Genomic DNA, 15845 nt, shown 5'->3' with positions numbered 1-15845 from the left:
CGTCTGTCTGTCCGTCTGTCGGTCGTGCGGCTCCGTCCCCGGCTTTGTTGTGCTCGCCGCCCGGGCTGCGGGCTAGGGGGCGGGGAAGGGAAGGGAAAGCAAGGGAAGGGAAGAGAAGGGAAAGGAAGGGAAGGCGGCCGCGTCTCCTCCTCCTCGGCGCCGGCCCCGCTCATGGCGACGCTGGGCACATCCGGGCTTCTCCTCCTCCTCCTCCTCCTCCGGCGGCCGCCGCTGCCCTGAGCGCCCAGCCCGACTCCATTAGCGCGTCCCCTCCCCCCGGCCCCCGTCCCGGCCCCAGAGGCAGGGGCAGCCCCGGGCCGGGCAGCGCCGAGCCCGAGCCGCGGCCGGGGCCATGTCCAACCCGGGGGCCCGGAGGAACGGGCCCGTCAAGCTGCGACTGACAGGTGAGGCTGAGCGCTGCGCCGGGGAGCCCCGGCCGGGCCTGCCGCCGCCAGGGCCGAGCTGGGCCGGGGGGGAGCGGGACGGAGCGGGACGGAGCCGGGGGCTCGGGGCTCGGGCCGCGGGGAGGGGAAGCCCGCGGTCCCCGGGGAGCGGCGGGGAGAGCGGCCGGGGAGCGGGCGGCGGGGAGCTCCCTCCCTCCTTCCTTCCCTCCTTCCCTCCCTCCATGTGTATTTGAGGTTGAACCTGGGGTTGGAGGAGTCTCAGGCCTCAGGAGGAGAAGGTTGGGGGGGGGGGTGGGGGGGAAGAAGGGGGACAATTGAAAGAAAAGGAATGAAAAAAAGAAGTGAACTCTTCCTTCTCCTTCCACCCTCTCCTCCCACTGCCCCGCACCGCGGGGTCCGCGCCTCGGCACCGAAAAGTCTCGGCGGGGCCGGGGCGAGGGGAAGCCGGGGGCTGCCCGGGGCTGCCGCAGCCCGGAGCTGCCCGGAGCGGGAGAGCCGGGGCTGGGGGAAACTTTGAGGCAGCGGGCAGCTGAGCCTGCTTCCCGGCTAACCCCGCTTTCTTTTTATTTTATTTTTTTCCCCCCCTTCGTCTTCTCAGTGCGAACTTGAAAGAAACTGTCACACGCTTTGTTTTGATCTCTTTGTTTGTTTATTTTTTTTTCAAGCCAACTTCCTTAGTTGAGATTGTGTACAGTTCGTTTGATATAGTGCCTTATGGGGCCAGCCCTATTTCAGAAGCCGTCTAATAGTCACTTGACCTCTAATATTTGAAAATATCATAAATACTGCTCATCTACGTGGTTGGAAGAAAAATAAGTTATTTCTATGTACTTAAAGTATCTTGTTTTACGTGTAAGAACCTGGGTGAATAGGTTCAGAGAAGAAATACAGAAGTTCTACAAGAGCTTTATTTAAAAAAATACAGAATTCTTTATAGAAAAGAGCTACCTAAAACCATTGTAAGTCCCCTACCCTCCCCCCATAAGATAAACCATATTTTGTGTTTTGTGAGCGTGTGAAGGTAAGCAGTTAGAAGATAATGGGTAATGCTGCAAGTACTCTGGTCTGCAAATAGTGTTTTTAGCCAGCTTGGAAAACAAATGTGTTTAAAAAAAAATGAAAGAATCAATGTATTTACTCTTGGTGCATCTGAAATACTTTTAGTTTAATGTCTTAATAAAAAGAGGTAGTTTCCTACATATTTTTCAAGGTATGCTGTTTTCATAGGGAAAAATAAAATGCATCTGCTTATGTTTTACTTTGGAAGTACTTTGACTCGATTTATAATTTAGTTTTCATTGAGATTTGTGGTTGTTTATATATTGCACTTAGAAATAAAGCCCTTCATTTAAGCATAGCTGGGATATAGCAGGGGACAGCACTGCCTTGTTTTTGCAGAGTGTTTTGTAGCTTTCTGTTCAGGTTATTGCTTTATTGATGCAGTACTTTAATGCTTTTTTTCCTGAGTGCTCAGACATGCTTATCTTTGAAACATTAAAAATAGTCTGGAGCCTTTTGTAAAAATATGGAAAAAACTGTTTACACAGTTGTCCGTTTCAGCTTTGTATTTTGTGTTCTATTTTGTTTTATATTTATATTATTTTTATTAAGGATTAAGCATGTCATCTAATCCTGTCTTTGACAATATAAATACGTTATAGGGAATGTGATTGTAAGCCAGAAATAGGCTGTGGTTTTATATATTGAGGAGACTGTGTAGTTGAGCAATCAGTCCCCAAAAGAAGCAGGTATGTTCTTGAGGAATCTTTCTGAGATTTTTATCGTTTTATATTTTCAGAGGGATGGATGCAGCAAAATTGTCTTTAAAGGGACTATGCCCCATTTAGCAGCTCTTTGCAGTTGCTGAGTACCACTTCTGTTATTTGGAAGCTTATATGAAATATTAGCCTATTTCTCAAGTTAGAAAGACTTGAGGTATTTTATGCTTTAGCTAACTGTATGTTGTTCTGTATAAAGTCATTTGTTGTAAGGAAGTTTTACATGTCTAAGGAAAGCTGTTATAAGCATTTAATTTTATTAATTGAGCTGACATGTTGTCAGTTCTTGCCTGGGAATAGTTTTAAGGATTCTGTGTGGTTTCTATTACCCTGTTTGATTGGAAAAGCAGTTTGAGAACTCCTGAATTCTAAAACTGTTTGGAATTAAAAGAATCTGTATATCTCAGTGTTTTTAAGTTTATTCTCAAACTTACAAATGCTATATAATCTTAATTTTCTTTGGCCTTATGACACTAGCAGTCTTCTGTTTTGGCTTGAATATTTATAGGATTAATTCTGTAAACGTTGTGTAATACTTATCTTTTCTGTTCATTATCTCTAAATTAGATGGTATAGATTAAAAATGGATTTCAAGAACTGGATTCAATTAGCAGTTTTTCAGGACATAAACATTAAAGGTTTAGATGGAAAACATTGTTTTGACTGACTGGATAAATGACAGGGTAATGTTTGATGTGAGTCCAAGAACTGATCTGGAGCTAGTGCCCAACTTCTCAGTCCATCTTGAGGAGCCAAATAAAATATTTAACCTAGGCCTCATTTTGCAAAAAAGGTTGATTCTTTGTTGGGACCTTAAGAAAGTTCTGAGAAATGTTTGGCATACCTTTACACTAAGTGTTTAACAGTTTATTTAGGTCTGGGTTCCATAACAGAGAAAAACCACAGCGGTGGCATACTTCTAGTAAGTTTTTATTTAGTTTACAGTGCATCTGTGTTATATGTTTCTTCAAAGATTATTCTTCTGCTTGTAGTCTTAGTTGTCTGTTGTAAATATCACCCAGGTCTTTAGTGATGTGTATATTGATGCATTTTGCACAGTCTTGAACTATGCTAGATTATTGTTAAAATACAAAAATTATACCTTCGATGAAACTTCTAGTATGGGGGTATAAATGTTTGTTTATGATTAAAATATAGGCAGTGTAATTTAGATTAGCTAAAGCCTAGAGTCGTGCTGGTCTTCTCCAAAATTTATCTTAGCAGCTTGTAATAATGTTATCCAAGGAAGCTGTAATGTAAGGAAAATTCCTTTAACTCCGTATTTTTTTTTACCACTATTTTATCTAGTCCAATTCTGAGTATATCTGAATTCTATTAGAACTGCAAGTGCAGTCATCCCCTTGCATTTTTACTGTGATTTTTCCTGGTGTTTTATTGAATTTGTGGATTTGTAAATATACTATACTCTTTTCTAAAGCCACCCTCATTGCTGAAGACTATGTTAATCTCTTATTTTTCAAACCAAGCAATGACCATTGCTTCCAGTTGCTCAGTAAATATTGTATGTCCTAACCTGTGAATTTTCTCATGTTGAACTATTACATCTGCCTGCTTTCATTTACAGTGACAGTTATCTGAATGAAGTCTATAAGGCTGTCCTTATCAAGCAGAAAGATATTTTCAAAGTCACTTTGAAATCCGCAAAGCTACGTGAACGCTAAACTATATTGAGTTAAATAAAGGCTAATGCATAATTAAACTTAGTTTAGGTCTTCCAGCTAGCATTTGTTGTCAGAAGAGTTAACAAGTGAAGATATTCTGATAGCTACAAAGCACAGTTACGCTGTATTAAATGAGGTTGTAATAAATATCCCACAGATAGAGTGGGAATGGGCTGGGAAAGTTTTGTTGGTAAAGAGTTGGAGGCAGGCCTGAAGAGCTGTTAGATCTGGCTTTCTCCTTACAGTGGGCTTTCAGGTTGCCTGACAGTTTGCTAATTGAGGAAATAAAAAGCACTGGATCTGTGTGTTGGAGAAAATGGGTAGCCTCTCATCTCCTTTCTCTCTTGTTGATTTTACTATATCTTAATTCCTTACAGTAGGAAGGTGGTACTGTACTTTACTATAAGGTTATACTATTGAAGGCAGAAAGTGCTACATTTTTTTAATCACTTCCTAGGAAGTCTTGCTATGATACTAATAATATTCCTTGAGAAAGGTATATATTAGTTAGATAAAAACCAGAATATTCTCTAAGTTTTGCAACATAATGTGGAATGTCCAAACCGTTTAATTTTGTTAGAGGCAGGGCTGAGGTTTATGGATAGCGGAGTCTCACTTTAGGAATAGTATTATTGATTGATGGATAAAAGTAGCTACCTATATTTTTGAGCATCAAGGCTCTGGTTTCGTAGTTGACTTAAATGGTAGTGCAAGTCTAGATCAGCTTAAAATCAGAATTCTGTCTCTTTTCCCTTTGTAGACCCTGGTTTTACTTTCCTCCCCTGTCCCTTGTGTTGACTCCAGCAACTATGTAGCTAGCTGTGTAATGAGCTGAAAACTAATCCTACCAAGAAGAAATGTTTTTTTGCGGTGAAGGGATGTGCCATGAGAAGCTGAAGAGAGGGCAGGACTGCTGCTTTGACCAGCAGCCTGTATTTAGATGGGCTTTAGTCAACAGTAAAACAATGGGGTTCCTTCACGTAAGGTGTATTTGACTTAATGACTTGACTTACTAAAAACTAGCATTTAAGAGATTGGAATCAATAAATTACATAGTAGCTGCATGAAACTAGTCCAGTTATTACAAAGTCAATAGGCATGTATCTAGTAGTAAGAGTGTATAGGGAATGAGGGGTGCTCCATATTTTCATTAAAGTGTTAAGTGTGTGTTCTGTATGTATATATAAGTATATAGAGAGATATACTTTGTGTATGTGTATATATATAGTGTGTAGTTGTAGATAGTTATATACATATAAATCAGACTCCGTAGAATTACAGTAAACAACTGAGCAGCTGTATAGAGCATTCTCAACTGCTTGTTTCAGTGGGATCAGCTTATATGACAGAGTTTTATTCGTCTGGATATAAAATAAGGTATTTGTGATCAAGGATATGCAATGAGATATAGTGGCAAAGATCAAAAAGGATTTGGAGAAGGCAATCATAGTAGGAAAACCATCCTACACAAATTTCCAGTTAAAGGAGTAAGAAGGCCCGATATTTGTCCTTAGTTGTAGAATCAGGAAAGCATCGAGTGAAAGCCTAGTGGAGGATTTATGTTTGTAGGTAATGTATGGGACATATGTAGGAGACAGATGGGGAAATCCACAGACAGCTCTCATGTTTAGAAAATAACAAATAAAGCTGGGAGGGGAATAAAATAGAATTTCTGGGTTGGAAAAATTGTCACTAGTTTTCAGAATTGCACTTTTCAGTTACATTTAAAGAGCTTAAGCTATACCATAATGTCTGTCTGCGTAGCTGAGTAACTCAACTATCAGTGACAAATTCTTTTCTGTTTTCTTTTTTGGTAATCGCTGAAAATCTGATCAGGCCCAAGATGAAGACATTTTATCTTTGTGTCCTTAAGGTGAATGAGTTGATCCCTAAAAGAAGACAGCTTTTAATGTTTTGTTCTGTTTTATCTCATGGCCTTTGAAGTGTATCTTTATCCTTGCTTTGCCATCTTACCTAAGATGACATCTTGCCATTGGGCCACATCTTTCTTGCATGTGTTTGAAGATGTGGGTAATTTCTTTGGGTGTCTTCCCTCCTGTCATCGCAATAATGAGATGACCGGACTTCTGACGCGACTTCATGGCACGTGTACATTGCTACGCCGGCTGTTTTGTGCGTGCTTTATTACATAAAATTTAAGCATTCATGACACATGCGGTGTCTGAGATCATTTTAGTGACTTCTGAGAGGCTGGTGAAGATTAATGTCAGTAATATTAGATAATGCATACAGGAGCAGCTCCTGTTTGTTTCTGCTATTAGCAGAGCACATTTCCTCTTGGGGAAAGAGAATCAAAATCTTGTGGGATGTTTGATGATAGCGTATTCAAGGAAGCAAACTGTTGACTTTTTCTTGGTACTTAAACTTTAAATACTCTCAGAGAAAGCATAGATAAGAATGCTTGTAACTTTAAAGAAATCTTCATCTGTAGATAACAAAGCTCAGGACTAAATTGGCTAAGCATTATCATCTCAGTTTAAGTGGGGAAACAGGCCCAGAATGGAGAATTGACATGGTTGAGATCATAAAAAGGATAAACCAGGTAAAGCTGGGATTTAGAGCCATTATCTTTTGACTTTCTGCCCATGGACATGGTTCTTCTTGAATGTAAATCCACAGAAAACGTGGCTCTGTTTTGGGCCTTCTGGGACTATGCATTTGGGGTGATTCAGGGTCAGTTCTCTCTCACACAGTATATTTGTGTTACGCTATCAGCTGTATTTTAGCATGCTGCGGGTTCTTGGCAATTACTTTTTTATACTTCAAACTACTTTAAGAGATTTTTTTTTTTGGTTGTTGCTCAGGGAAATTAAACTAAAAGGATTGATCTCTCCAGAAGTGTGTAAAAGTATTGCTCAGCTGATGTGTTACTCATATCCTCAAAATTCTGAAAGTGAAAGAAAAAGCAATATTTCATTTTATATGGCTGTATCCTGTTGTTAATTTTCTGGGAAGAGTTGATCAGTATGTATTTAACACAAGTGACAAGGATTTTCTTGCAGAAAGGGAGAGTTGCTCCAACCATGGCTTTGGTGGTGTCATTTGCTGCTGTTCAGTGTGTACTTTCTATAATGAATTCATTTAAGTTGTTTCAAATATGCAGAGCACTTACAAACTGTTATTTACAGGTCACAGTAAAAATATGTACCCAGGTTCTACTATTCCTGCTTAAATTAGCATGTGTGGTGCCGTACTGCCACAGATGCGGAATGACAATGCCATGGTGCGAGCACTCCCACCCATAGCACCATTTTCAGGATGCACACTGTGCTTGTTCTGTGCTGTGCTGGCACACAGGATGGGCCAAGGAATATATCCGAGTTAAAATCAATCTCTTCCTCTCATCCCTCTTTTTAACTGGGCATAGAGGAGGTCTGTTGTGGGTGGGCTTGTGTGTGGGTGAGCAGTGACTTAAGCCAGCCAGGTGCTTGCAGAACAGCAGGCTGTTTGTGGGGCTGGGGGCCTACCTTACCCATCGCAGGAAACAGTTTTAAACCAGTGACATACATTCATTTTTGTTCTGCCTTGACCCAGATTTTAATATTACTAATGCAGTTAAGTGGAGTCAGAACTAATTATATCTGTAATGATGCTTCTTTTTAACATACCTAGCTACTTGATGCGGAGTTCGGTGTATAGCTGCATAAATAAATGCAATTATAGATGCAATCATGCTCGTATTTAATTGGAGGTGAGAATCTGTATCAGTAATAGTAGGGATGCTTCCTGAAAACTTGAGCCAACGTGGTGATCTTTTTAATAATACAAATAAAGACCAGGCTGTGTGCTTCTAAAGCTGCATGTGGCAAAACTGCTACTTTGTGCAAATCGTAGGAGCATAGATGGAGTGTACTCAGTAAAAGTTTGCTTCATTTGAGTAAAAGGTAGTCAGCTATATGCAAGTGTTTTTGGGGAAAAATGTAAATGAATCATCTTTCTTGGTGGGGGAAGAAAGATATATCTGGGTTAGAGTGTTTATGACTATGGCTTGTTTAAAAAATAAATACATCCTTAAATGTGTGTTTAAAAGAACTGAACGTGTCCAGGTAAAATGTATAGAATTACATTCATGCTTAACTGCCTGAGATTAGAAATTTATCATATTAATTATGCCAAACATTTAGGTGTCCTTATGGCAAATAGTTTTTCAATTTGACTCTTAACAGATATTTTTTACCCTTTTATTGTTCTGGGTAGTAGCATTGTGCCTAGGTGTAGAAATATTAAGGTGTCCTTTTTGTTGTTTAATGGCATAAGTACTTCTGTCATGGTTTATAAGAGGTGATATCAGATGTGATCTAAGAAACTTTGTGAAAATGGAGCTGGTGTAGGTAGGTGTTTAGTGGTTGTTTGGAGGGGAAAAGAGTCACTAGTAATGGTGAAACAGGACAAGGAAAGGCAGATGTGTTCAGGAACCAGCTGGAGGAGCTGCACTGACAGAGGGATGTGGAGGGGCAATACAATTTTGTCATTTTAGAGTGGAAGCAGAAAACAAAAGTAGGGTCCTGTACTTGGGTAAAACATACAGAAATCTCCATCGTATTTCATGCTGCTGGTTACAAATTCTGCTCTTAGCCATGTAGTGATGATCGCATTTTGATCATGCTAATATTCAGGCATGCATTTTAAGAGAGAGACAATATGTTCATGCTGTGAAGTACAACATCTAAATGGTAGTAGAGCTTTACTCTTTAAGAAATTAAGAAAGACTGATTAAGAAAGAGTTCACAGTGTATGAGGTATTAAATGACCAAACTTTAAAGACAGGTGTAATGCCTGTTAAAATGGAAACTTTCTAGAACTTTTATTTAGAGAATTCTAGGAGAAAGTTAACAAATGTTTCATGCTGCTATTACAGAATCTTCTTAGTAATCAAAGCCTGTGAACAACTGTAAAAATTCTAAGTGCCGTCTTTCAGAGTTTTAAATGGGTCATATAAGTAGTGTTCCCAAATGTCTAATTAGCAATTCTGGATGTTCAGTACAAGGTGTTAGGAATCTGGGTGAACAGAATCTTCAAATGTATATATCACACGTTTTTGTAAGAAACTGTTGGTAAAGTGTGGATTGGGGAAAATTGCTATTGACCTCTGGTCAAACTAATTAATGCTGCTGCACGTGTGAAATGCCCATGCGTTCTTATAGAAGCAAATGCCATCTGTAAATTCAAGATGCCAGGCAATAATTTGGGCATGCCTTATATAATTGTGTATTTGTTAAAAAGTTGAAGGCTATGAATTTTTGTGATTGTACTAATGAAGGATTGGCTGAGATTTAGCCTGAAGTTGTGATGTCAAGTTCCATGGTAGCCTTTTTGTGAGAATCTTTCACGTTTGGGATCTCTACTTAAGAACTGGGTTGAAGAATGATTTTAAATATTGTTGGTTTCTACTTAATTCTGTAAAAGGGATAGAGAAGGCCTTTAAGGAGAAAGCGGCTTACAGTAATTATCAGTGGTATAAACATCATACCTGGCATGTCAGAAAATAGTTGTGTAGTTTCTCACCTCTCCTTAAATTGTCTGTTCCTGCCATTCATAATGCCCTCCCCATACCTGTCTTAATAGGAGTTTAAAATTTCTGTAGTCCTATTTAAGACAAAGCTTTTGGTACCCCTCCCTAACAGCAAATGGTTATTCTGCCTGGGGAGCTGCAATATATCCCGATCTACCCATGTCTCGCTTGCTTCTGTGGCCAAGAGATCATGAAGAAATTTCTATTCATTTGTGAGATCTGAATGTGGCATTGTGAATATGTGCCTCGGATTTCCTCATTACAATATTTATCATTTTTCCTGAAAGTTCCTTTCCTCTGGTGAATTGTTCATCCTGTAGAATAAGTCAGCTATTTCCTGTGTATCAGCATAATGTAACTTAATCTATGCAGGGATAGTGCTTTGGACCCCTTCAAAAGCTTTATATTTTGCGTACGTTTGTTGAAATTTAGAGACTTTGCTCTCCACATTTAAACAGTTTGTAATGGTGTGGGCCAAGATTGGGGATTTACTCATGTTCTGCACCCGCCTGCATCACTGATGGAGTAGCAGTAGATGGAAAAAAATGGCCCTGGACAGTTTGACCCCTGTGAGTGTTACATCCGCACTTGAGCAGTGTGGGGAGCGACAGTTCCTGCAGTTGCTTCTGCCTCATGTAACTTGAATTCAGTTCTGAGTTGCTTTGTCTGTATGAGCATCTTTGCTTTTTATTCACTGTCAGTGGAATTTAGAACTATAGTTGAACCTGTAACACCAAGCTGAAGCCCATGACACCATCTACAGTTGGTGCTTCTCATTTTTTTTTCAGTTGCTATTAAGTTAAGCAGCCTGTTAACAGACATTTTTCGTGCCCAGTGCTTAAATTAGGCTGAATTTATTTTGGGAAGTGTCTGTTAAAATCTAACCCTTTTCAAGGAGATAAAAAAAATTGTGTCTCAGATCTTGTATTCTTGGGCAGGACATTATCAAGCGGGGCTCTGGTAGTAGGCAGATGTCTTTGAGTCAGCGAAGTAGTATCTGATTCAGCAAACAGCTGGGGACAGGAGCTGAGCATGCGGGGAGACCGCCTCATCCTGTTAATGCTAACCTTGGTGGTGTGAAGAAGGGCAATAACCAGAACACTGAGGGTTCAAAAGTTGGGTGAGAGTGGAGAAGGGCGTAACCTGAAACAAGGAACCACCTGGGACTAATGGACAGGAGGTGGGAACTGATTTTGGCAGGACAAGACGCTGGGAATGTTTTGGTGCCCAGACTCTAAGGTTGCAGCAGTGAACAAGACCCAAGCTTGCAGGGACAGCATGAATTCTCACCTTTCTGAAGTTTTTAATGCTTGGCTTTATAATGCTGTGTCTACAATGTTACAGTTACTGATTTGAGTATATGTCTTACAAGAAGCTGTCCTCATATAGCAGAGGTGCTTTATGAGAACTAAAGATATATAACATGCAAAGAATGCAAGCAGTTAAAGGTAGATAGAGGACAAAAGTTGAAGAACAAACAGCAAGAAAGAAACTCCACACTCCTCTTCAAAAAAAAAAAAAAAAAAAAAATCTCCCACCTGCTACTTTGCTCTGCGTGTTCATCACCTTGATCCTATGTAGAAGTAGGGAATTAAGGGCTAACATATAAGGGGCCATGATTCATAATATAATTCTAAGAAAAGCTTGCAGATAAGATCAGGATTACTTCTTACATGTAGAACAAAAGGAGTTCCTCAGATTTTAGCTGAAGCGTGGTTTGTTTATTTTTTTTAAATCCTTGATTCTAAGAAATGATGCAGTGTAATGGCTACTTCATTAATGCTAGTATTTTCTTGCTTAAAAAGGGTCAGAAGACTTTCTATTCTGTAGATTGCGATGTTTCCTTTTGTAATCTACGTGACACCTATTTGCAAAGATTTTGGAGTTACAGATAATACTTTTTGTCATCTAAAGAGTTACCTGTTGATGATGAATTAATTGTGTGAAAGATTTGACCTTTTTTTTTTAGTTATCTTTCTCTGTCTATTTGACAATGCATTTGTATTGATCCTGAATGGTTTATCACTGATGTTTCCTGATGGATTTTGCATTCTGTGTAAAGATACGTCTATAAAAGAGGGGGGGACTGCTAATTTTACAGTGTGTTGCCACCAGATTTGTACAGGACCAGCTTGCTGTGATAGCTGAGTGATATAATACACTGTGCTTTGCTTATACTGAGTGGCCTGTGCTGTGAAACAGTTTGATCTTTGCTCCCATTATCTATTTAACACATACATTTTTGAAAATATTTACAGTGAAGGAGGAACTCAGAAATTAAATGTAGGGCAGGTGTATTTCCAGCAACAGAAAAGCATTGCGTTGCATGTTAAATATCTCTTAGAGACCTCTTCCGAAAATGGCTATATATAGACAAAGTGAGGAGAAGTTTTAAGAATGATATCAGATGCATTTTTTTATTTAGTTAACTAAAAATAAATGAACTGATAGAATGTGAAACTGCTATGTTTCACTTTAAATAAACTTGCACTTAACCATGAAGGTCTAACCATGAAGAAGAGCAGCTTTTTTTTTTTTAAACTGTTTTCATATTTGTACAGCGTTACTTCTTAATTCCTACAGTGATTCTTTTTTCTTTCAGTGTTTAACTGACAAAAGGTCAAAACAAAGTCTGTCCTATGAAGACCTCTTTCCCAAAATGTTGCTCTATTTCTCTTCTTTGTGAGCTTTGCGCAATTATCAAGACATTAAATTCTTGATATGTTCAGCTGATCCACTTTTTCATGTTTTAAGGTCTGTGAAAGCCCTAACTACTTCCTGGGGAATTGTTTAGCAATCCCTGTGATGTTACTGTCTTGAACTTTCCAGAGCTAGATGTCTGTTTCATTTTCAGGTATACTGCATGCATCACCTTTGTGCTGAAATAAGCATCTGTTTATTAGTTTAATAGTGAGTTGCCAGTGTTTGAGAGGTGAGCTGTATCTTTGTTACGAATATGAACCTAAATAGCTAAAGAATAGAGTGCAGTTTGTATCAGATAGGGTGTTAACAGTATGTTATGGAATTACCTTTTTCTAACCTTTTTGTTGTTGTTATTTGAACACTTTTTTTTTTTTAAGGGTATGCTTTCTTCATTTTATTGGGTTGTATTTAAATTTCTTAACAAAAATAACTATATTGTAAATATTTTAATTATAGTGAACTATTTTATTGTTTCAGAAGTAAATGAATCATATTCTGGGATATTTTTTCCTGGCAAATATTTTTCTTTAATGATTACTTGGGGATAGCTTAAATTGTACAGATGAATAACACTTGAAATACAGTATGATTCATCATTGCAAATGCTACAATGAGGAACCTTGTAAAAATATATACAGACCTTTTGCCTTTTATTGCAAGAACAATAGCTTTACAGGGGACTAGACTGATTGTAGCTGTTGTGGGGCAATGAAACAATAGTGCTTCTTAAGTGCATCCAGAAGTGGTGGCCAGTTTCTGTAACTAAACACTGTCATTTCTCTGTATGCTAGAATCAGCACTCTCAGAAGTGTTATAACTTGGTGGTCTGCCTCAGGTAGGTCTGTAGAGATGGGGGTTATTGTGTGAGAATGGCATCGCTTGTTAAAGTCCCTGAATTGGGACCTTGGACAATTGTTGTGTTCACAGCCATCACAAGCTCTTGTTGCAGCCCTCATGTTCTTCTGTTGTCTGCACATACCCACAAAGTTGTGTTGGTTGCTTGTAGGTGGGCTCACGCTAAATGTAACTACATCATAGCAATCTTTTCCTATATGTTTGCTAAATTGCTGTCAACTGCTCTGAATTATGTTTGTTTGTTTTTCCCTGCACCCATTTTTAGGAACTTGCTACAACTTTTCTCACTCTGAACATGTGGTAGCAATGCTGTTTGTGTCTTTCTGTGCACTGCTCCCTGCTATCTGTAATGTAAAAGCAATCTGTGCCAAGCTACCTGTAGTGTAAACGGCCTGCAGTTCTTTCCTATGTGGAGGTAGTGCTCTTAATTTCTCATATTTTACTATTGCTTTGTTTTGTTGTTGTTTTTTTTTTTTTTTTTGCTGTGAAGTCAATCAAGACATTGGCCTGTTTTTGAACATTGTATGACTATTTTCATCAAGAAAAACATTGGTGGGGATCCTTAGCTAGTCTACACGTGTAGACTACTCTTACGTATTTAATATATTTTTATGTATTTGTAGCAAATACAGGTTAGTTTTGTTAGCAAATGCAGCAGAAGCCAGCCATAGGGTGGTGCAGAACCAGCTCAAAGTTAATGGCCTCTGCATTGAATTGCAGTTTCTGAGTTGTCTTCAAAGTCAGTCGCAGGTGAAGGAGTTCAGGTGCAGCTCCTCGGGTATTCAGCAGGCATTCACAGAGCCAGATTTAAATGCTAGAGCTGAGTAAGCAGTTCCATGGCCCTCTGAAAACAGAAGAGAGGAATGTAAATACTTCATATTTTCTTTTGTTAGTGGAGTGGATGTGTTCTTGTATTTTTGTTGATTATGCTGTTTTAAAATATTTGGAAAAGTATCATAACATCTAATATAGACAAGTATACACAGTAAACTTTTTAAAGTGCAGTTGGAAGTCTGGGCACCTGAAAAGAGTCCACTTCCTGCATCTGCAAAACTGATGTATGTAATGTAGAATGTAAAGTTAAATTCTAGTGTGTTTTTTTGTTGTTGTTTTTGTTTTTAGGAACAGAAGTGTAATACACAAATTGTTTTTTGATGTTTTTAGGTAGGGTGGGTTTTCTTGTTTGTTCGTTTAAAAAAAAAATAAATAAATTCTCTTTAGCCCTTACCCTACCCTTCCCTTTTAAGCTGCTGTCCGGACAAATATTTGTAAACAGAAAGTAAAGCAGTTTCTTCTGCATGCACAAAGCCCTGGGGAAAATGAGGAAATGTTTTAGTGTGTATGAGGCTTTTAATACTTTCTTTTGCTCTGATTTATCTTTCAAAGAGATGTGGAGGTCTGCCTAAAAAGCTGGAATATGCTCCCTGTGAGCTTGTATTACCTTCATTTAAACTCTATTGCTGAGACTCCGGAATTCATGGACAGAATGACCAGAACAGCAAATATTACAGCAAATATAAAAAAAGCAGTTATTGGATAAACTGGTATGAGCCCAGCTGCTGTGGACAAATTGATTTTGCTGTTGCTTTAAATCTATGATGTGTTGGTATTTTGGCAGAGTAAGAAAAACAAGGATATTAGAAAGTAATTTACTGCGCTGGGATTAGTAAAGAGTGTTCTGTTTCTATGATTGGGGCAGAACAGGATGGTTTAGATGTGTCTGATAAACAGGACGAGGTCTAGTCTGACAGCTGGCAACAATAGTTTTTGCTCAAAGTCAGGTGTACTAAATTAGCAAATCTATTACAAGGATACAGGAGAAATCTCATAGAAGACAGCCTTGTAGGCAGAAGTGTTGCCAAATGGGAAATGATTCATCGTCTCTGAATGGGATGAGCACTGAGCAGAAGCAGTTTAAACCTCAGACTCCTTTGGCTCATAAACCACCAAATATGCGATTAACACTTTTATCTCCTCCAATCCTGTGTTTTTTATTGTCTCCTGAACAGCAGCCTATATTTAGCATCAAAATCTACTAGACTTACTTAATTATTCTAATTTCTCTTTTGTAAGTTTGGACACGTATAGGTACATTTTCTAACTTTAAACCATAAGATATTTGGATGCATCCTAGAAATACTCCAATCTTATGACCTTTTTGGCAATATTACATTTTAGTGAGGACTGTTATGCATCTGGAATGCAAGCATGACATGAGGGACCCTGGCAGGACTTGGTGAACTGACTTCAGTGTAGTGCTTTTTTGTTTGTTTTTGTTGTTTTTATGTTTAGTGAAAATACGTGATTAGCAAGAGATGTAGTTTAATGTAGCGTGCTAGTTTGAGGGTGGCCATTGCATTTTAATTTTTAGTATTTTAAAAACTTGTCTTTCTTTAACACTGACAATGCCATTAGTATTCTGCAATACCTGAAGAACAGGTCAGGCCTCTCAATATTACAAACAGGAGAAATACTTGTGAATTCTTAAATTTAGGTAATAATCAATGCAAAAAGCAGGTACAATGTGCAAAGCTATTTGAAAGGATGTAGAGGTTGGAAAAGGCTTGTGTTCCTGAGTTTCAGTATGTCTCTGTTATTGTTTAATGTAAGATATCGTATCAGCTTTAAGATATGTAGATGATAGAGAAACTAAAGCAATTAGGTCATGGAAGTTGTTTATTATTAAATAATTGAAATGCAAGAGGAAAAATGATTTTGCTTGCTAGGTTAATACATTTCTATATTTTTCATGCCTGGGATAGCACTGGGTTTAGCAGTTGAAATATCCAAGGAACAGTATGCCTAGGAAATTAATGTAAAATTCCTCTGGAAAATGGGGTCTGGCTTCCTTGCCTCTTCCCTTGTATGCATATGTGTATAAGAAAGAAAT

General features: G+C 38.7%; 1 protein-coding gene across 6 annotated transcripts in view; it reads left to right on the top strand.

Moving 5' to 3' along the window:
* Positions 1-15845, top strand: part of SMURF2 (SMAD specific E3 ubiquitin protein ligase 2) — a 78227-nt gene continuing 62382 nt past the window's right edge. For 5 of the 6 annotated variants that reach the window (XR_014318764.1, XR_014318765.1, XR_014318766.1 and 2 more), the window contains exon 1: positions 21-404. Coding sequence is in view for 2 of the 6 variants with exons in the window: in XM_082774983.1 (XP_082631109.1) it covers positions 353-404 (52 nt within the window). In the remaining 4 variants the exon portion in view is untranslated. Of the gene's footprint in view, positions 405-15845 lie in introns of all 6 variants that reach the window. The other variant, XM_082774984.1, reaches the window with a different exon arrangement.

Source organism: Aythya marila, assembly GCF_965140915.1.
Source record: "Aythya marila genome assembly, chromosome: 18".
Taxonomy (NCBI): domain Eukaryota; kingdom Metazoa; phylum Chordata; class Aves; order Anseriformes; family Anatidae; genus Aythya; species Aythya marila.
This window is presented reverse-complemented; position numbering and strand designations above follow the sequence as displayed.